Consider the following 22968-nt stretch of genomic DNA (forward strand, 5'->3'; position numbering starts at 1 on the left):
GCACCACGAGCAGCAGACAGCCCAGCAGCACCAGCAGCAGACAGCCCAGCAGCAGACAGCCCAGCAGCAGACAGCCCAGCACCACGAGCAGCAGACAGCCTGGCAGCACGAGCAGTTCCCAGGCCTGCAAATTGATTATGACCATCTGGCTGGAGCAGTGGCAGTGCACCTGGCAGACAAGATCAAAGACTCTCTAGAGGCTATGGTGGGGGCAGTGCTAGCACCCTTAAAGGAACAGATCGCACAGCAGGGAGCCAGGATGTCAGAGATGGAGCAAAGAATCTCTGACACAGAGGACGAGGTGGCAGCATTAAAGGGGCAGCTGCAGGAGATGGTGGAGGGATCCCAGGCCATGAGAGACAAACTAGAGGATCTGGAAAACCGCTCCAGAAGAAGCAATTTAAGGCTGGTGGGACTGCCGGAATCTATAAGCATGCGGCAATTGGACAACATATGTGAAGCAGAGATCCCCAAGGTGCTAGGTCTAACGCACAAATGCAGGGTGGAAAGAGCGCACAGAGTGGGCCCTGTAAGAGAGCGTCCAGGCACAAGAGGAACAAATGGGAAGGAAGACAGCGCGGGAGTGACGGGACCAGCCAGGCCGCGCCAAGTGATAATAAAATACTTGGAATACAAAGACAAAGAAGAGATGCTGCGAGCGTTTAGAGGAAGGAGGACCCCACTGTCTTTACAAGGGCATAAGGTGCTGATCTTCGGGGACTACTCGGCGGAGGTTACACGCAAAAGGAAAGCCTTTAGTAAGATTTGTACCGCGCTGTATCGTAAAGGCATAAAATTCCAACTGCTGTATCCTGCAATACTGAGAGTAACAAGACGTGATGGATCCCTTTTTGCAACGAAAGACTTGAGTGAGGAGGAGAGATGGATGGAGAAAATGGAGAACAGAAACCAGACGGAGGACTTCCCGGAGAGGCAACATATTCGGCAAGGAAGAGAGGAGGAGAGCCGGGCATCGGGCCGGAACGACTGGAAGGAGATACATGCAGGAAGTCCAAAAGCAATGAGGTCGCCGTCGCGTTGGCCTAGAAACCAGAGGATGGGAGCGCCATGAGAGAGGCTGCAGGGAGAAGAATCAATATTTTTGAACTGAACTGAGGGGCCCGAGAGAGAGGGGACTGACGGAATGCAGGGGATGAGTAACATCTACTGTTTATTATTGCATTTTTACTTTCTGCTTCCGCTTCCTACTTCCTCTTCCTCCTCCCCTTCCACTTCCTGCTTCCCCTTTCACTACCTCTTTCGCTTCCTACTTCCTCTTCCACCTCATACTGCCTCTTCCACTTCTCTTACACTTCCTTTACCATCCCGTCTACCTCTTCCTACTTCTTTTTCCACTTCCTCTTCTAATTCCTACTTCCTCTTCCACTTCCTCTTCCACTTCCTACTTCCTCTTCCACTTCCTACTTCCACCTTCTGTCCCACTTCCTCTTTCACTTCTTACTTCCTTTTCCACATCTACTTCCTCTTCTACTTCCTTTTCCACTACCTACTTCCTCTTTCATTTCCTCTTCCACTTCCTACTTCCTCTTCCACTTCCTACTTCCTTTTCCACTTCCTCTTCCACTTCCTACTTCCTTTTCCACTTCCTATTTCCTCTTCCACTTCCTTTATCACTTCCTACTTCCTTTTCCACTTCCTTTTCCACTTCCCACTTCCTCTTCCTTTTACACTTCCTACTTCCACTTCCTTTTCCACTTCCTACTTCCTTTTCCTCTTCCACTTGCTATTTCCTCTTCCACTTCCTCTTTCACTTCCTTTTCCACTTCCTTTTCCTTTTCCACTTCCTACTTCCTTTTCCACTTCCTTTTCCACTTCCTGCTTCCTCTTCCACTTCCTACTTCCTCTTCCAACTTTCTCTTCGACCGCCTCTTCGACTTCCTCTTCGACTTCCTCTTCCACTTCCTTTTCTACTTCCTCTTCCACTTCTTTTTCCACTTCCTACTTCCTCTTCCACTCCCTTTTCCACTTCCTACTTCCTCTTCCACTTCCTTTTCCTCTTCCCCTTTTTTTTCCCCTCTTGTAGGCTTTTCCTTTCTTTTCTCTTCAGTTCCCCTCGCCTCTTCAATCTATATGGACCAAGGTGCCCTGCCCCCTCGGGGGTGTAGGGGATCTCAACATCTATAGGGGACCGGGTTTCTCTCTTTTTAGTATCTACTGATAAATCGCTCTTCTGGTAGCCAGGCCACTTATGCTGATGGGAGGTGAAATGAAATTGAGATCAGAGGTAACAAATAATAGGTATGGGCAATGAGGGAGGGGGTATTGTATGCTGGCACGGTTATTGACCAGGAAGGCCTTGCTCTGGTGTGTTAGATAACAGAACAATGGGGGACAGGCCATATGTAAATGTGAATCAGTAGGCTGAGAGGGCATTGCGGAGCCAGGAGCATCACAGAAAAAATGGAAGTGACGAGACGATTGATTGTAAAGGGGGGGACAGTTGAGGGGTTGTTAGTTGATAATAGATTTAGGTTGAATAGTTGGGTTCAGCGAAAGCAACGCTATAAGCACACCGAAAGAAAACTGAGGGCAGTTGGGGGGTAGCCAACAGGTTTATAGTTAATGCCAAGAAGGGGACACAAGGTTGCGCCCAGGCAATACATAGTTGTCAGTACACAGCGGAGTTAAGGCAGGGAAAAGACCAGGGAAAGGCGCCAAGACACACACAAGTTAGAACATATAGCGACATAAATGTCCCGAGATGTTGGGATAATGGTTAAATTAGTCACTTGGAACGTAAAAGGTTTGAAGTCTCCACATAAGCGCATGATGATATTACGACACCTTAAAAGACTGAAGGTAGATATCGCACTACTGCAGGAGACCCACCTGCAAAAAGGGGATTTTTTTCGTATGCAAAAATTATGGGTGGGGGCGGTAGTCGGGTCAGGATCCCAGGGAAGGAAGGCAGGGGTAATGATCTTAATAAACACTTTACTCACGAAATAGTGTCCCAAGACAGTGATGATGGTGGGAGGTACATACATATCAAATTAACTAGCCCGCAGGGAGAGTTTAGTATACACAATATATACGCCCCTAATAACAAACAAAAAGCCTTCTTTGACTTTATCACCAACAAATTGGGAGTGGATGTAGACCCAAATAAGATAGTGGGGGATATTTTAATGCAGTAGTTTCGAAAGAGGAGGATAGGAGGTATGGCAAGGAACAAGGTAAGCAGAGTAGGAATACAAAGGGTTTGATGGCCAAATTACTGGAAGACACAAATCTGCAGGACAGTTGGAGAACGCAACACCCATATGAACGTGAATTTACACACTACTCACACCCACACGAAGCATGGTCAAGGATTGACTTTATGTTAGTAGACCAAAGACTCTGGCACAGGGTCAAGGATGTAGACATAGAGAACATGGTTATATCCGACCACAGCCCGGTGACCTTAGACTTAAATGACAGAATACAGAGGGGCTCGGATTATATATGGAGATTTCCATCATTCTTACTCAAAGATAAAGATTTTATTAAAACATTAAAAGAGTGGTGGGAGGAATATTGCGGCACTAACAGTGGGCACGAGGAAGAGGCAATGCTATTCTGGGAAACAGCGAAAGTAGTATTAAGGGGGAGACTGATGGGGCATGTAGCCAAAATCAGGAAACAGACGCAAAAACATTACCAGGAGGCAAGCACTAGTTTGAGAGAGAAATACATAAGGTACCTAGAAAACAAATCCCAAAAAGCAAAAGAAGAGTGGAAGGAAGCAAAACAAGAGTTTGACATGTGGGTAGGAAAACGAGAAGAACTAGTAAGGTCCCAGCAGGAGGTTGACTTGCACCGATTTGGCAATAAGGCAGGTAAACTGCTGGCTAACCTGGCAAAGGGAAGACGACCGTTGACGTTAATAGCTAATATGACAAGACAGGATGGGACCAAATTGGCGAATCCACAGGAGATCAACTAGATCTTGGGGGAATACTATGCCAAACTATATAATAAAGGGGATGAAAATGGAGAAGGAGGGAGGGAGTGGCTAAAGACATTAGGACTTACACAAATAACCGAGGACGAACTGACTAGACTGAACGCGGACATCACAATAGAGGAAGTGCAAACAACAATAGGAGAACTGAGTATACAGTTAGGTCTAGAAATATTTGGACAGTGACACAATTTTCGCGAGTTGGGCTCTGCATGCCACCACATTGGATTTGAAATGAAACCTCTACAACAGAATTCAAGTGCAGATTGTAACGTTTAATTTGAAGGTTTGAACAAAAATATCTGATAGAAATTGTAGGAATTGTACACATTTCTTTACAAACACTCCACATTTTAGGAGGTCAAAAGTAATTGGACAAATAAACCAAACCCAAACAAAATATTTTTATTTTCAATATTTTGTTGCGAATCCTTTGGAGGCAATCACTGCCTTAAGTCTGGAACCCATGGACATCACCAAACGCTGGGTTTCCTCCTTCTTAATGCTTTGCCAGGCCTTTACAGCCGCAGCCTTCAGGTCTTGCTTGTTTGTGGGTCTTTCCGTCTTAAGTCTGGATTTGAGCAAGTGAAATGCATGCTCAATTGGGTTAAGATCTGGTGATTGACTTGGCCATTGCAGAATGTTCCACTTTTTTGCACTCATGAACTCCTGGGTAGCTTTGGCTGTATGCTTGGGGTCATTGTCCATCTGTACTATGAAGCGCCGTCCGATCAACTTTGCGGCATTTGGCTGAATCTGGGCTGAAAGTATATCCCGGTACACTTCAGAATTCATCCGGCTACTCTTGTCTGCTGTTATGTCATCAATAAACACAAGTGAACCAGTGCCATTGAAAGCCATGCATGCCCATGCCATCACGTTGCCTCCACCATGTTTTACAGAGGATGTGGTGTGCCTTGGATCATGTGCCATTCCCTTTCTTCTCCAAACTTTTTTCTTCCCATCATTCTGGTACAGGTTGATCTTTGTCTCATCTGTCCATAGAATACTTTTCCAGAACTGAGCTGGCTTCATGAGGTGTTTTTCAGCAAATTTAACTCTGGCCTGTCTATTTTTGGAATTGATGAATGGTTTGCATCTAGATGTGAACCCTTTGTATTTACTTTCATGGAGTCTTCTCTTTACTGTTGACTTAGAGACAGATACACCTACTTCACTGAGAGTGTTCTGGACTTCAGTTGATGTTGTGAACGGGTTCTTCTTCACCAAAGAAAGTATGCGGCGATCATCCACCACTGTTGTCATCCGTGGACGCCCAGGGCTTTTTGAATTCCCAAGCTCACCAGTCAATTCCTTTTTTCTCAGAATGTACCCGACTGTTGATTTTGCTACTCCAAGCATGTCTGCTATCTCTCTGATGGATTTTTTCTTTTTTTTCAGCCTCAGGATGTTCTGCTTCACCTCAATTGAGAGTTCCTTAGACCGCATGTTGTCTGGTCACAGCAACAGCTTCCAAATGCAAAACCACACACCTGTAATCAACCCCAGACCTTTTAACTACTTCATTGATTACAGGTTAACGAGGGAGATGCCTTCAGAGTTAATTGTAGCCCTTAGAGTCCCTTGTCCAATTACTTTTGGTCCCTTGAAAAAGAGGAGGCTATGCATTACAGAGCTATGATTCCTAAACCCTTTCTCCGATTTGGATGTGAAAACTCTCATATTGCAGCTGGGAGTGTGCACTTTCAGCCCATATTATATATATAATTGTATTTCTGAACATGTTTTTGTAAACAGCTAAAATAACAAAACTTGTGTCACTGTCCAAATATTTCTGGACCTAACTGTACATAAAGCACCGGGGCCTGACGGGTTCAATGGGGAATTCTATAAAGTACTAAAGGAGGAAATATCACCAACGCTCACACGTATGTTTAATAAAATGTTAGGGGGTACGGGAATGTCTAGCCACCTTAACACTGCATATATAAAACTTTTACCCAAGGGAGACAAAAATTTGGACAATCCAACGAATTATAGACCAATCTCACTAATCAACCAAGACCTTAAACTAGTGGCCAAATTGATGGCCAATCGATTAGCAGAGGTATTACCAAGGCTAATTTCTCCCGCCCAATCGGGGTTTGTAAAGGGGAGAGCAACCGTGACGAACGTAAGAAAGGCCATGATAGTAATGGACGCCATCAGACACAGGGATCTACAAGGAGGGGAGTTGCCAGCCATGATCACGTTGGATGCTGAAAAAGTGTTTCATAATGTGCAGTGGCCATGGCTGGAAACAGTCCTAGATAATATGGGCTTCAGGGGAGCATTCAGAACATTTATAGGTATACTATATGCAAACCCTCAGGCAAGAGTGGCGAGTGGCGACACCCGGATTTTTGTCACGACCCTTCTCTTTGACCAAAGGGACGAGACAGTGGTGCCCGCTGTCTCCTCTCTTGTTCAATCTAGCCATTGAGCCATTATCAAAACTGATCAATGGAGGAGATTGCTTTGAGGGCATTAACATTGGAACGGAAAAAGTACATTCAGCTCTATTCGCGGACGATATCATATTATTCATGAATAGACCACAGAATGACCTTTTAAAAACAATACAACAGATAGAGAGATTTGGGTCTATGACAGGTTTTAAATTGAACAAGACAAAATGTGAAATACTGTTTCCGAATGAGCGAACCATGTCATCCCTGAAAACCTATGGAATAGGGGATAACATATGTGGGATACCGATAGCAAAAACCCACCTTAAATACCTGGGGATCCAGATGGGACGCCAGCCTGCTTCGATTTATGAATTAAACTTCAAACCGCTGATACAGAAAATAGAACGAGAACTAAAGATGTTGGAGGGGCTGCCGCTATCCCTGCTAGGTAGAAACCACCTCTTAAAAATGATGAGTTTCCCGAAGCTGCTATACCCAATGCAGACTATCCATATATTATTAAAGCATGCGGATGTAAATAGACTGAATAAAACATTTACAAGCTTCCTATGGAAGAGAAAAAGACCAAGAATTAGGGCGGAAAAACTAATGCTACCACTGGAAAAGGGAGGACTCAAGATGCCAAATGTGAGAGGCTACAACCTTGCATGCTTGATGAGGCACGTAATAGACTGGCTGAGGAAGACAAATAGCTATTCTAACATAAAATTGGAAAGTGAGTACTGTAGACCATGGGACTTGGGGGCAATATTACACACGTCATTGGCCAATATTCCGAGGAAAATTAAGCACTCCCTGGTATGTAGAGATACGATAATGGCGTGGAAAGCAGTGAGGAAAAAGTTTAACCTGTCCTGGCGAATCTCCAAATACCTAAATATCTGGAATTTTCCGGAATTCCCAGCAGGGAGGGAAAACAAACTATTTCTAGAATGGAGAAATAAGGGGATCGGTGGGATGAAGGATCTGCTCCATGAAACGCAACATAGATGGTTGACCCTTGAGGAGTTGGAGAACAGGTACGGGCTTTCCCCATTTCAAATCATACAATACAAACAGTTGGAAAAGGGAATAATGGGCTATTGAGGGATGTTAGAAAAGAACAGGTAATGAATGAAATGGACCAATTTATAATGAAGGATAAACAGGAGATTACTATCTCCTCCCTGTACAAAGATCTGAGAACAGCACTGGTACCACTGCACTCGGACCAGGTCTGGGGAGCATGGGCACGACAACTAAAAGATACAGAGGCAGGGGAAAAGATACGGCAGGGATGGATGAGGATGAGGAAGGAGGTGATTAATGAGGGCTGGAGGGACACACAGTTTAGATTAATGCACAGAGCAATTTATGGTTTTAACATCCCTACCAAGCAGACTATGAATAAAATAGAACATTGCCCCAAATGTAAACAGCCGAAAACGGACTTATACCACGGGATTTGGCAGTGCCCAGAAAGTCAGAAATTTTGGGAAAAAATGAAGACACTTATAGAAAAAGTATGGGAAGTGGAAATGGAACTAGACCCATTGTTACGGATTTTCCACCACAGGACTAAAGAAGGTGAAGGAGGAGGAGATACACGGGGGACCACGATTCCAAGACTCTTTCATAATATTTCTATGATAGGGAAAAAGGCCCTACTACGCAGATGGCTCGAGGAATCTGTTCCATCAGAGGAAGAGGTGGTCAATCAGATTAAAAAGCTGCTCAATATTGAACAGTTGGAAGCCGAAAGAAATAAGGACGAACTAACGGGAAACTTTTTTAAAAAATGGAAGAGATTTATAGTACAACAGTATGGAGTTGCAGAAATACGGAAAGTGGTATCTCCTTTCACTAATACGGAATGGTATCTACTGGGAGACTTGCAAGGCACATTGGGAAAGCTGAAAATACACACGCAGTAGAGACACGACAGTAGGGCGAGACGAGGGTTTCAGAGAAATAGGGCTTCAAACGGGAATCAGAATATAGAGGAGCTGTGTGTTCTTTCGCGACTTATACCTGTTGTTCTGTGTATTAAAAATGTTGGGGGGGATAAAGTGAGAATAAAAGAGGGTGGGTTAAGACAAGGGTGGGTAAATTGGTAAGGTGAATTTATTCTTGTTCAAATGTTAGACATATTGTAATGATTCTGAAAACTGCAATAAAATTTATGTTTAAAAAAAAAACCCACTGTAAGCAAGGGTTACTCCAAGCGGAGTCTCCCTTTTTTCCAAAAATTGGGCCCCACACACACCCACCCCTTCAGTGGCGGCAGTTGTGCCCCAGTTGTACACTTCACAGCTAGATTTGCATCAACACATTCAAAAATACGCCATTCTTAACCGTCCCCAGGATGACACCGGGGTAGGTAGATAAAGTCTTTGCTGAACCATGACTTGTTCATCTTGGCTCCTTTTAAAAAACACAGCAAGCAAGGGTTACTCCAAGCGGAGTCTCCCTTTTTTCCCAAAAATTGGGCCACACAGACACTCCATCAGTGGCAGCACTTGTGCCCTAGTTGCAAACAGGATGTTTTGATTTGCATCAAGCACATTCCAAATCCACAAGCATTTACTCTCCCCAGGATGACACAGGGGTAGTAAATTCCTTGTGGATCCATGACTTGTTCATTTTGATGAACGTTAGTCTGTCCACATTGTCACTGGACAGACGCGTGCGCTTATCTGTCAGCACACACCCAGCAGCACTGAAGACACGTTCAGAGACAACGCTGGCAGCTGGACACGACAAAATCTCCAAGGCGTAAGTTGAGAGCTCTGGCCATTTTTCAAGATTTGAAGCCCAAAATGAGCAAGGCTCCATTTGCAAAGTCATGGCATCAATGTTCATTTGGAGATACTCCTGTATCATCCTCTCCAGACGTTGACTATGTGTCAGACTTGTTGTCTCTGGTGGTCTTGCAAAGGACGGTCTAAAAAAATTATGAAAAGATTCCATAAAATTGCTGTTACCAGCACCAGATACGGTGCTACTGGTACGGGTAGACTGTTGAAGATGACGAGACCGTCCCATGTTTGTCAAGTTACAACTGGGAGATTCACTTCCTGCACCTGCACGGTTGTTTGGTGGAAAAGCCGAGCTAAGATCGAGTAACAGCCTCTGCTGATACTCCTGCATACGTGCGTCCCTTTCTATGGCTGGAATTATGTCACAAAATTTGGAATTGTACCGGGGATCTAATAGTGTGGCAAGCCAGTAGTCATCATCACTTCTAATTTTGACAATACGAGGGTCATGTTGGAGGTAGTGCAGCAAGAAGGCGCTCATGTGTCTTGCGCAGCCATGCGGACCAAGTCCACGCTGTGTTTGTGGCATAGAGGTTCTAACCGTTCTTTCTTCCTCTGACATCTCCCCCCAACCTCTTTCAACTGAAATTTGACCAAGGTCTCCCTCATCCGCTGAGTCTTCCATGTCCATGGACAGTTCGTCATCCATTTCTTCATGTTCTCCTGCACCTTCCTCAACATTTCGCCTGCTACCATGCGCCCTTGTTGATCCCTGTCCCCCATGGTCCCATGCCTGCCGCGTTGGTGATGATGAACGTCTGGACCTTGGTGATGTTGTTGTCCCTTGCGCATATGAATCCTCCTGTAGTTCCTCCCCTTCCTGTTGTCCCACCCCCTGACTCCGAATAGTGTTTAGCGTGTGCTCCAGCATGTAAATGACTGGAATTGTCTGCTAATAATGGCATTGTCAGCGCTAAACATATTCGTCGCCATGTCGAAACTGTGCAGAAGGGTGCATAGGTCCTTGATCTGAGACCATTCCATCAGGGTGATCTGCCCCACCTCTGCATCTCATTGGCCCAGGGTATACGTCATGACGTATTGCACCAGGGCTCGGCGGTGCTGCCACAGTCGCTGTAACATGTGGAGAGTCGAATTCCAGCGTGTCGGCACATCGCATTTCAGGCGATGAACCGGTAGGCCGAAAGACTTCTGGAGCGATGCAAGTCGCTCAGCTGCGGCGTTCGAACGGCGGAAGTGAGCAGACAGTTTTTGTGCCCTGGTCAGAAGGCCATCTAGGCCGGGATAGTGTGTTAAAAATTGCTGGACAACAAGGTTCAACACGTGAGCCATACAAGGCACGTGTGTCACCTTGCCCAGGCGAAGGGCCGCACCCAGGTTTGCAGCATTGTCGCACATGGCCTTACCAGGCTGCAGGTTGAGGGGAGACAACCATTTATTAAACTCGGACCGCAGAGCTGACCACAACTCCTCAGCTGTGTGACTCTTATTCCCAAGACATGTCAAGCTAAAGACCGCCTGATGCCGTTGCGCTCTGCTGCCAGCATAGTAATGAGGGGTGCGTGATTCCTTCTGCGCAGTGAGAACGCTGGTGGCCTGACCAGGCAGGCTTGGGGTGGAGGTGGAGGACCCAGATGAGGTGGAGGAGGCAGAAGCAGTGGCGGAACTTGGACAGACAGAGGATTGACACACAAGTCGTGGGGATGGCAAGACTTGTGCAGCAGACCCTTCACCATCTATCACCATAGTTACCCAGTGCCCAGTCAGCGACATGTAACGTCCCTGTCCATGCTTACTGGTCCAAGTATCGGTGGTGAAATGCACCCGTTGACACACAGAGTTTCTCAAGGAAGCGGTGATGTTGTCTGCGACATGCTGGTGTAGCGCGGGCACACCTTTCTTAGAGAAGTAGTGGCGACTGGGCATCTGGTACTGGGGCACAGCGACAGACATAAGGTCTCTAAAATCCTGTGTGTCCACCAGGCAGAAAGGCAGCATTTCGGTAGCCAAGAGCTTACAGAGGGATAAAGTCAACCTCTTAGCTTTGTCATGGGTCGCAGGAAATGGCCTTTTATTTGTCCACATCTGAGGGACAGAGATCTGGCTGCTGTGTGTAGACGGTGTTGAGTAGGGTGTCCCTGGAAAAATGCAGCTTTGTGAGGAAAGTGCAGGCTTAGACATGATGTTGCCTTCATCCAACGTTGGTGCTATCGATGTCTGAGAGAGCTGTACACACGCACTTGTTTCCCCTTCCAAACCAACTGACGACCTACCAAGCAAACTGCCTGTTGCGGTTACAGTGGTGGAAGTTGTGCATGGAAAACCAGGTGTGACATCTGTCCCCACAGTCCTAGAAGATGAAGAGCGCGCGGATGCACTAGAAGGGGCAGGCGGTGGATGGTTCGCTCCGCTAGGCCGCATTGCAGCACGGTGAGCTTCCCACCGGGACATATGATATTTATTCATGTGACGATTCATTGTAGAAGTTGTCAAACTGCTGAGGTTTTGACCTCTACTAACAGAATCATGACAAATTTTACAGATCACATAATTTGGGCGATCTTTTGCTATGTCAAAAAAGGACCAGGCTAGGCAAGGCTTAGAGGGCATGCGACCTGTTGATCCACCCCGACTAGTGCTCAGAGGCAGAGTGGTGGCTGAGGATGCAGTTGTAGACGTGCTACCAGTACTCCGACTCTGTCCAGGAAGGCGCAAGGTAACTTCGTCATCAGTTGCATCCTCCTCCACCACCTCTGTTGACCTCCTCAAGTACCTGACTGTGGGTTGACAGTAGGTGGGATCTAGAACTTCCTCATCAATTGTTGTGTTTGCACTCCCCTCACCCTCAGACCGAGCCTCTTCTTGCCCTGACCGAATATTTAAGTTGTCATCCCAATCTGGTATCTGCGTCTCATCGTCATCAGTATGTTCCTCATTGTCTATAACAACAGGTGTTACAGTTGGTGAAAAAGGGTCAACATTATGCTCAGAAACTTGGTCCTCACGGCCTGAATCAGAGTCTCAAAGGTTCTGGGCATCACTGCAGACCATTTCCTGGTCTGTACTCACTGTAGCTTGGGAGCAGACCTCTGATTCCCAGGCTATAGTGTGACTGAACAGCTCTGCAGACTCAGCCATCTCAGTTCCACCATACTGTGCAGGGCGGATGGAGACTTCAGAGCTGGGAGAAAGCAAGTTTGATTGGGATGACAACTCAGAGGACTGGTGTTTTTTGGATGCGGTAGTTGAGGTGGCGGAGAGGGCACTTGTTGGACCACTTGAGATCCATTCAAGCATTTTCCTTTTTTGGCCATCATCTACCTTTGTTCCAGTTGTCCGTGTCCGTAAAAAAGGGAGCACATCGGATTGTCCACGGTAAGTAGTAGACATCTTACTTTTGCTGGAAGATGGTCTATCTTCAGCAGATGTTAATAAAGCTTTGCCACCTTCCCCACGGACAAACCCTTTTTTTCCTTTTCCAACACGCCTCTTACCCTTTACACCAGCATCTGTCATTTTGCCACTCATTTTGATTGCGACAAGATTGTGCACTTAAAATGTGGTAGTAAAAATTGAGAGGTGGTGTAGATTGCAGCGGTGGTCTATCTTTATTAACAGCAGAATAAACAACAATAATTATCACTGACAATGCAACTACGGCCCTTAAACTGGCAGCATAGTTTGCTAGTATAATGGCTTAGTAACCATGAGTTTGAGTGTGCAATGCAGGCAGAGGTGCTGCAAATATCTTTGCACTAGTGGGACGATACAGAAGTCTATCAGCCACGTTTAGGATGCCACTAAGTTCACTCAGTGTTTGCTAGTATAATGGCTTAGTAACAATGAGCTTGAGTGTGCAATGCAGGCAGACGTGCTGCAAATATCTTTGCACTAGTGGGACGATACAGAAGTCCAACAGCCACGTTTAGGATGCCACTAAGTTCACTCAGTGTTTGCTAGTATAATGGCTTAGTAACAATGACTTTGAGTGTGCAATGCAGGCAGAGGTGCTGCAAATATCTTTGCACTTGTGGGACGATACAGAAGTCCAACAGCCACGTTTAGGATGCCACTAAGTTCACTCAGTGTTTGCTAGTATAATGGCTTAGTAACAATCAGTTTGAGTGTGCAATGCAGGCAGAAGTGCTGCAAATATCTTTGCACTTGTGGGACGATACAGAAGTCCAACAGCCACGTTTAGGATGCCACTAAGTTCACTCAGTTTTTGCTAGTATAATGGCTTAGTAACAATGAGTTTGAGTGTGCAATGCAGGCAGAGGTGCTGCAAATATCTTTGCACTTGTGGGACGATACAGAAGTCCAACAGCCACGTTTAGGATGCCACTAAGTTCACTCAGTGTTTGCTAGTAAAAATGGCTTAGTAACAATGAGTTTGAGTGTGCAATGCAGGCAGAGGTGCTGCAAATATCTTTGCACTTGTGGGACGATACAGAAGTCCAACAGCCACGTTTAGGATGCCACTAAGTTCACTCAGTGTTTGCTAGTATAATGGCTTAGTAACAATGAGTTTGAGTGTGCAAAGGGCAGGAGGGTACAGTGGCAGGGTTGTGGGTCTCTGGGTAGAGGAAAGGAAGCCTGCCTTTCTATCCCTCCTAATGGGGAAATGCAGTGAGGAAATCCCTGACCTTAGCTACACAGACGCTGTCATCTTGTGTAGCTGTTAAACTCTGTTTTCAGGACCTGTCACCTATGGCTCTGACCCTGACAGTATGAGCCCTTAAAAGGACTGATAGAAAGTGCTATCCCTATGCTGTACAGCGCTGTGTATGTAGCGTACACAGCAGTATCGGCGATAGGAGCTGCGCGAGTGATGACTGACACCAAGGACGCAGAAGGCAGATAATGGCGTGCTGGAGGAAAATGTCCGGTTTTATAATGCAGGGACATGTGACATGGACATCCTATCACACATGCCGTTGCTTCTCTGGCTAAAAGTCCACTTAGCTGTGTGTGTGTCTGGGATTGGCTGACATGCTGGCCCGCCCCACTACACACGCGCGCTTAGGGAAGGAAGACAAGGGAAAAAAAAAAAAAAATGGCGATCGCCATTATCCATACAGCAGGGATCTGAATGCGCTGTTCCCGCAGACTATACACTGAAATGTCATAATAGTGTGAGTCACAGAGTGACTTACACTATTACAGCAGAAAGCCAGCTAGTAATTAGCTGGTCTTTTTGCTGCTAGAACCGTTCTCGAACGTATCTAGAACTATCGAGCTTTAGCAAAAAGCTCGAGTTCTAGTTCTATCTAGAACAGCCCCCAAAATCACTCGAGCCGCGAACTGGAGAACCTCGAACCACGAACCGCGCTCAACTCTAGTAATTATACGTTTATCATTCATTTCTAAATTAGGTTAAGACAGGTATCTGTTCAGATGTCAAAGCAATGAAGGATATCTTTACCACTTGTTGCTGATTTTGATCTTTGGCGAGTTCTTTTTTGCTGCAATTCAGGTTCAAAATGCATTGCTGGGATTATTGCACTTTTTCCTTTATTTGATTTTTTCTCTTTCCCTAAAAAAAAAAAGAAAAAGAGGTGCTCACAGAATTATCAATGGAATCATAAACCACTTGTAGCTAATACAATGTTTGATCTAAGAATCATGCTCTAAAGGCCGCTTTACACGCTGCAACATCGCTCAAGTGATCTCGTTGGGGTCACGGAATTTGTGATGCACATCCGGCCGCTTTAGCGATGTCGTTGTGTGTGACACCTATGAGCGATTTTGAATCGTCACAAAAACGTTCAAAATCGCTCATCGGTGACATGCCCCCCTATTCTCAATTATCGCTGCTGCTGCAGCTAGCGATGTAGTTCCTTGTTCCTGCGGCAGCACCCATCGCTATGTGTGACACCGCAAGAGCGAGGAACCTGACCTTACCTGCGCCCGCCGGCAATGCAGAAGGAAGGAGGTGGGCGGGATGTTACATCCCGCTCAACTCCGCCCATACATATATATATAGTACAGTCCAAAAGTTTGGACACACCTTCTCATCTCTAGAACAACTATTAAGAGGAAACTTTGTGCATGTGGCCTTCATGATAAAATAGCTGCTAGGAAACCACTGCTAAGGACAGACAACAAGCAGAAGAGACTTGTTTGGGCTAAAGAAGACAAGGAATGGACATTAGACCAGTGGAAATCTGTGCTTTGGTCTTATGAGTCCAAATTTGAGATCTTTGGATCCAACCATCGTGTCTTTGTAGAAAAGGTGAACGGATGGACTCTACATGGTTCCCAACGTGAAGCATGGAGGAGGAGGTGTGATGGTGTGGGGGTGCTTTGCTGCTGACACTGTTGGGGATTTATTCAAAATTGGAGGCATACAGAACCAGCATGCCTACCACAGCATCTTGCAGCGGCATGCTATTCCATCCGGTTTGCGTCTAGTTGGACCATCATTTATTTTTCAACAGGACAATGACCACAAACACACCTCCAGGCCGTGTAAGGGCTATTTGACTAAGAAGGAGAGTGATGGGGTGCTACGCCAGATGACCTGGTCTCCACAGTCACCAGACCTGAACCCAATCGAGATGAATTGGGGTGAGCTGGACCGCAGAGTGAAGGTAAAAGGGCCAACAAGTGCTAAGCATCTCTGGGAACTCCTTCAAGACTGTTGGAAAACCATTTCCGGTGACTACCTCTTGAAGCTCATCAAGAGAATGCCAAGAGTGTGCAAAGTAGTAATCAAAGCAAAAGGTGGCTACTGTGAACAACCTAGAATATAAGACATATTTTCAGTTGTTTCCCACTTTTTTAAGTATTTCATTCCACATGTTTTAATTCATAGTTTTGATGTCTTCAATGTGAATCTACAGTAGTCATGAAAATAAAGAAAACCCTCAGATTGTTCTCTTTATAGGCATATTTTTGAGTAAAATGTAAATTGCTCTTTTATTCAATAAACTAGTATTTTCAGAAAATAAATACAAAATGTATTGCTTGGAAATTCGGAGACATTTCAGTCAAAAATATACCTATAAAGAGAAAAATCAGAAAACCTGAAAATTTTGCAGTGGTCTTTTTTTATTTTTGCCAGAGCTGTATGTGTATATATATATATATATATATATATATATATATATATATATATATATATATATATATATATATAAATATATATATATATATATATATATATATATATATGTCCAACAATGTAGACCAGCTGTGAATCACCTGGAACCTCAGCTAACCTGGTTAACTCCGTTGTGCCCGGATCAGGACGTAGGAGTCCATCCATACAAATGTGAACAACGACAAGGCAGAGTCCAGCAATAACGTGAGCAATCCAGGATGCTGTTAAAATTTTTTTTCCTTCTTTTTATTCATAAATTCATTAAAATATAATGGTCCAAGCAATTCAGAACAGCATTATCGCAGGAAAATAGCGCAGATAGGACTACGCGTTTCAGCGGTAAAATCCGCCTTCTTCACGGTCCAGAATCTGATCTGCTTTCCAAACATAGAACCTTATATACATCTCACTCCCATCAGGGTAATTACAAACATATGTGAGAGATTTAAAAACATGAGCTAGAAAAGCAAATCAAACATGTAAGCTATCCGCATATTGATCAATATACAGCATGCATAAGGGTATGTGCGCACGTTGCTTTTTACCTGCTTTTTACCTGCTTTTTTGCTGCTTTTTCTTCTGCGCTGTTTAATGCCAAAATGGATGTGTTCTTCTATTCAAGCAAAGTCTATGGGAATTTGGGTTTCTTGTTCACACTATGTTGTTCAAAATGCTGCCTTTTTGTGGCAGAACTTTGGTCAAAAACTCAGCTTTTCAAAGAAGCAACATGTCAATTGTTTTTGCCATTTGGGTTTTGCACTGCAAAGCTGAGTTTTTGACCAAAGTTCTGCCACAAAAAGGCAGCATTTTGAACAACATAGTGTGAACAAGAAACCCAAATTCCCATAGACTTTGCTTGAATAGAAGAACACATCCATTTTGGCATTAAACAGCGCAGAAGAAAAAGCAGCAAAAAAGCAGGTAAAAAGCAGGTAAAAAGCAACGTGCGCACATACCCTAAGGCTATGTTCACACTTTGCGTTTTCACCTGCGTTTCCGCTGCTTTTAGAGTCAGTTTTGAACTGCAGCGTTTTTGTGCCCAAATGCATGCGTTTTGATTTTCCATTAAAGTCAATGAGAAATCATGAATTCTTGTACACACTTTGCGTTTACAAACGCATCACAAAATTTGCATAAGTTTGGTCAAAAACCATGCGTTCAGAAAAGGACCCTGTCAATTGTTTTTGCCATTTGTGCTGCGTTTTGTTAACATTGAAGTCAATGAGAAGTTGCAAAAAGCAAGAAATATCAAAATTCCTGCGTTTTACCTGCTTTTTCATTGCAGAAAACATGCGTTTTGGACTACCAAAACGCATGCTTTTGGGACATCAAAATAATGAATTGATATGTTCCTTTACACACACACATAATCCGACAATTAAATTTAAGAAAAATATGCATTTATTGTTATTTTACCGATAAAATGTATCTTAACGCTATAATTTTATTAAATATATCTTTTTCCATTATTTTTCCCATTAATATAAATTTGTCCCTTTTTTTTCTACTTTTTCATTCCGTCTGAATGTTTCAACTTTATTTAGTAGTGTCTTGATGTTCAAAACGCATCTGTCAAAACGCAGGTGAAAAAGCATGCAAAAAGCGCTGAAAACGCATCTGAAACGCGGTAAATACGCATGCGTTTTCAGCGCTAAATTTCTTAAAAAGGCAACTTTGGCTAAATCAATTAAGCCCAAAACGTGCGTTTACAACTGCATGTAGGATGACGGAAAGTGCGCACATAGCCTAAGAGTTATAAGAAAAGGATTCAGCATTTTGAAGAAAAATACAATCAGAAAATCCAATAACCTGACCATAAAATTATTTTTCAAGTGATACAAAAGCATAACACAGTAGTAATAACCAGCAACATATAATGCAACAATGTATCGATAGTGCATAATGATATCCATACGATTGTTAAAGCCCTGTGGCATGCGGGTCCCCAGCTCAAATATCCACCTACTCTCTCTTGCAAGCACTTTTTTATGAAAATCTCCCCCTCTCAATGGTTTTTTTACATGCTCTATGCCCATAAAAGAAAAACCGCGTAAATCCCCATTGTGTTTTTTTGAAAAATGTCGGGATACTACTGATGCTCCCACCATTGGCAAATTGCTAGCATCTGAAAGATGTTTGCGGATTCTGGTTTTGAGGGGGTTGATCGTGCAGCCTACATATTGCATGCGGCATATATTGCAATTAATTAGATAAACTACATTCTCCGTATTACAGTTTATAAAAGAACGAACATTAAACTGTTTTTCATTGGAAATAGATGTAAATATTTTAGACTTATTAGCAAAACCGCAGCACTTACAAATATTAGCACCGCATTTAAAAAATCCTATTGTTTTTAACCAGTTGCTAGGGGAGATTTTGTCTGGATCTTTGAACATGCTAGGTGATAATAATGTAGCTATGGTTGGAGCTCTTTTTGCCACAAAGGCAATATCATTATTTTCCACAATATTTTTCAAAATATCATTCTGAGATAATAACGGAAGATATTTTCTGATAATTTTGACAATAGAATTAAACTGAGGACTATAGTTGGTGCTGAAAACTACCCCAGATTTTATGGAGTCAAACTGTCTTTTTTTCTTAGTAGAATCCAACAGCTTAACCCTATCAATGCCTGCTATTTTTTTCTTGGCTCTCTCCAAAGATCAATTGGGATACCCCCTTTTTTTAAATTGTTAAATTGTTATTTCAATTTCATCCTCCAATCTATCACTAGATGTGGTATTCCTTTTTAGTCTAATAAGCTCCCCCACAGGAATATTCTGAATGACATGTTTGGGATGACTAGAGGAAGCCATTAAAATACTATTGCATGCAGTAGATTTTTTATAGGGAGATATCTGGGGTAGTTTTCAGCACCAACTATAGTCCTCAGTTTAATTCTATTGTCAAAATTATCAGAAAATATCTTCTGTTATTATCTCAGAATGATATTTTGAAAAATATTGTGGAAAATAATGATATTGCCTTTGTGGCAAAAAGAGCCCCAACCTTAGCTACATTATTATCACCCAGCATGTTCAAAGATCCAGACAAAATCTCCCCTAGCAACTGGTTAAAAACAATAGGATTTTTTAAATGCGGTGCTAATATTTGTAAGTGCTGCGGTTTTGCTAATAAGTCTAAAATATTTACATCTATTTCCAATGAAAAACAGTTTAATGTTCGTTCTTTTATAAACTGTAATACGGAGAATGTAGTTTATCTAATTAATTGCAATATATGCCGCATGCAATATGTAGGTTGTACGATGAACCCCCTCAAAACCAGAATCCGCAAACATCTTTCAGATGCTAGCAATTTGCCAATGGTGGGAGCATCAGTAGTATCCCGACATTTTTCAAAAAAACACAATGGGGATTTACGCGTTTTTTCTTTTATGGGCATAGAGCATGTAAAAAAACCATTGAGAGGGGGAGATTTTCATAAAAAAAGTGCTTGCAAGAGAGAGTAGGTGGATATTTGAGCTGGGGACCCGCATGCCACAGGGCTTTAACAATCGTATGGATATCATTATGCACTATTGATACATTCTTGCATTATATGTTGCTGGTTATTACTACTGTGTTATGCTTTTGTTTCACTTGAAAAATAATTTTATGGTCAGGTTATTGGATTTTCTGATTGTATTTTTCTTCAAAATGCTGAATCCTTTCCTTATAACTCTTATGCATGCTGTATATTGATCAATATGCGGATAGCTTACATGTTTGATTTGCTTTTCTAGCTCATGTTTTTAAATCTTTCACATATGTTTGTAATTACCCTGATGGGAGTAAGATGTATATAAGGTTCTATGTTTGGAAAGCAGATCAGATTCTGGACCTAGAAGAAGGCGGATTTTACCGCTGAAACCCGTAGTCCTATCTGCGCTATTTTCCTGCGATAATGCTGTTCTGAATTGCTTGGACCATTATATTTTAATGAATTTATGAATAAAAAGAAGGAAAAAATTTTTTAACAGCATCCTGGATTGCTCACGTTATTGCTGGACTCTGCCTTGTTGTTGTTCATATATATATATATATCTGAGAGAAGAGAGGCTGATGCTGGGGGAGGCTGAGGCTGGGGTAGGCTAGGCTGATCCTGGGGAAGGCTGGGAGGGGGGAAGATGAGAGAAGAGAGGCTGGGGGAGGCTGAGGCTGGGGTAGGCTGGAAGGAGAGAGGCTGATGCTGGGGACAGAAAAGGCTGATGCTGGGAGGAGAGAGGCTGATCCTGGGGAAGGCGGGGAGGGGGGAGGCTGAGAGAAGAGAGGCTGATGCTGGGGTAGGCTAGGCTGATCCTGGGGAAGGCTGGGAGGGGGAGGCTGGGAGGGGGGAGGCTGAGAGAAGAGAGGCTGGGGGAGGCTGAGGCTGGGGTAGGCTGGAAGGAGAGAGGCTGATGCTGGGGACAGAAAAGGCTGATGCTGGGAGGAGAGAGGATGATGCTGGGAGGAGAGAGGCTGATGCTGGGAGGAGAGAGGCTGATGCTGCGGGCAGAGAGGCTGATGCTGCGGGCAGAGAGGCTGATGCTGGTGCAGCATGGGGGATGGAGCACGATGGGGGGTGCGCAGCATGGGGGATGGAGCACGATGGGGGGTGCGCAGCATGGGGGATGGAGCACGATGGGGGGTGCGCAGCATGGGGCATGGAGCACGATGGGGAGTGCGCAGCATGGGGGATGGACCACGTTTGGGAGTGCGCAGCATGGGGCATGGAGCACATTTGGGAGTGCGCAGCATGGCGGATGGACCACGTTTGGGAGTGCGCAGCATGGCGGATGGAGCACATTTGGGAGTGCACAGCATGGCGGATGAACCACGTTTGGGAGTGCGCAGCATGGCGGATGGAGTACGTTTGGGAGTGCGCAGCATGGCGGATGGACCACGTTTGGGAGTGCGCAGCATGGCGGATGGAGCACGTTTGGGAGTGCGCAGCATAGCGGATGGACCACGTTTGGGAGTGCGCAGCATGGCGGATGGAGCACGTTTGGGAGTGCGCAGCATGGCGGATGGAGCACGTTTGGGAGTGCGCAGCATGGCGGATGGAGCACGTTTGGGAGTGCGAAGCATGGCGGATGGTGCACGTTTGGGAGTGCGCAGCATGGCGGATGGAGCACATTTGGGAGTGCGCAGCATGGCGGATGGAGCACGTTTGGGAGTGCGCAGCATGGCGGATGGAGCACGTTTGGGAGTGCGCAGCATGGCGGATGGACCATGTTTGGAAGTGCGCAGCATGGCGGATGGAGCACGTTTGGGAGTGCGCAGCATGGCGGATGAAGCACGTTTGGGAGTGCGCAGCATAGCGGATGGACCACGTTTGGGAGTGCGCAGCATTGCGGATGGAGCACGTTTGGGAGTGCGCAGTATGGCGGATGGAGCACGTTTGGGAGTGCGCAGCATGGCGGATGGAGCACGTTTGGGAGTGCGCAGCATGGCGGATGGAGCACGTTTGGGAGTGCGCAGCATGGCGGATGGAGCACGTTTGGGAGTGCGCAGCATGGCGGATGGAGCACATTTGGGAGTGCGCAGCATGGCGGATGGAGCACATTTGGGAGTGCGCAGCATGGCGGATGGAGTACGTTTGGGAGTGCGCAGCATGGGAGATGAAGCACGATGGGGAATGCGCAGCATAGGGGATGGAACACGATGGGGAGTGCGCAGCATGGGGGATGGAGCACGATGGGGGGTGTGCAGCATGGGGGATGGAGCACGATGGGAGGTGCACACCTCCCCCCAACACACACACGCGCACTGCACAACACACCACACACACACACTGGGAACCACAAACACCGCCCTACACAGACACCCACACACACAGACAACGCCGCACACACACAACACTCAACACACAAACACCGCGGCATACATAAATATACGCACATACTGCACAACACACACATTGCACAAAACATACCTCCCCCCAAAACACACCACACACACACAAACCGCGCAACACACACACAACGCTCCACAAACAACGCAACACACGCAACACACATACAACACCGCTCTCACCTCCCGCCACACCCAGACAACACCCAGAACATGTACAGCCCCTACACAAACACTTGGCAACTACACACAACAACATCTAATTTATATAACAAAAATTATACATTAACTACACAATAAATTCTAGAATACCCGATGCTTTAGAATCGGGCCACCTTCTAGTATATATATAATTGCCTTATTCTGTCTGTCTGTCTGTCTGTCTTGCTCCAAAATTGTGTCCTTACGGTGACACAAAGCGGATTGGCCGCTGGACTCGCCATGGCCCCGCCCCCCCACACCGATTGGCCGCTCGCCCAGGGTCCGCCCCCACACGGATTGGCCGGCCGCTCGCCCAGGCTCCGTCCCCCACTCGGATTGGCCTCTCGCCCCGGCACCCTGCACGTATTGGCAACTCAGCCACGCCCCGCCCCCCCCGCATGCATTCCCCGATGCGACACGGAGCCACGACTCCCAGGTGAGTACTGTACCCCCGGGAGCCCACATCAGCGTATGCCGCTAACCCAGCCGACACATACCCTCGCATTGCTGGGGTTGCCGCCGTATGCTGGCGTGGGCTCCCGTGCGAGCGGGGGACGGGATACGCTGGTAACCATGGTAGCATAGTTACCAGCGCATCAAGGTCCTGCAGCGGCGGAACATACACACACGCACACACATAACAACACACACACACACACATCAG

The 22968-nt window shown here is 45.4% G+C and overlaps 1 protein-coding gene across 4 annotated transcripts in view; it reads right to left on the reverse strand.

Moving 5' to 3' along the window:
• The window catches only part of LOC142296261 (uncharacterized), a 321619-nt gene that overhangs the window by 75367 nt on the left and 223284 nt on the right, over positions 1–22968 (reverse strand). For all 4 annotated transcript variants that reach the window (XM_075339645.1, XM_075339664.1, XM_075339635.1 and 1 more), the window contains one exon: positions 14584–14694. In XM_075339645.1, coding sequence (XP_075195760.1) covers positions 14584–14694 — 111 coding nt within the window. The remainder of the gene's footprint in view (positions 1–14583; positions 14695–22968) is intronic.

Source organism: Anomaloglossus baeobatrachus, chromosome 1 (assembly GCF_048569485.1).
Source record: "Anomaloglossus baeobatrachus isolate aAnoBae1 chromosome 1, aAnoBae1.hap1, whole genome shotgun sequence".
Lineage (NCBI taxonomy): Eukaryota > Metazoa > Chordata > Amphibia > Anura > Aromobatidae > Anomaloglossus > Anomaloglossus baeobatrachus.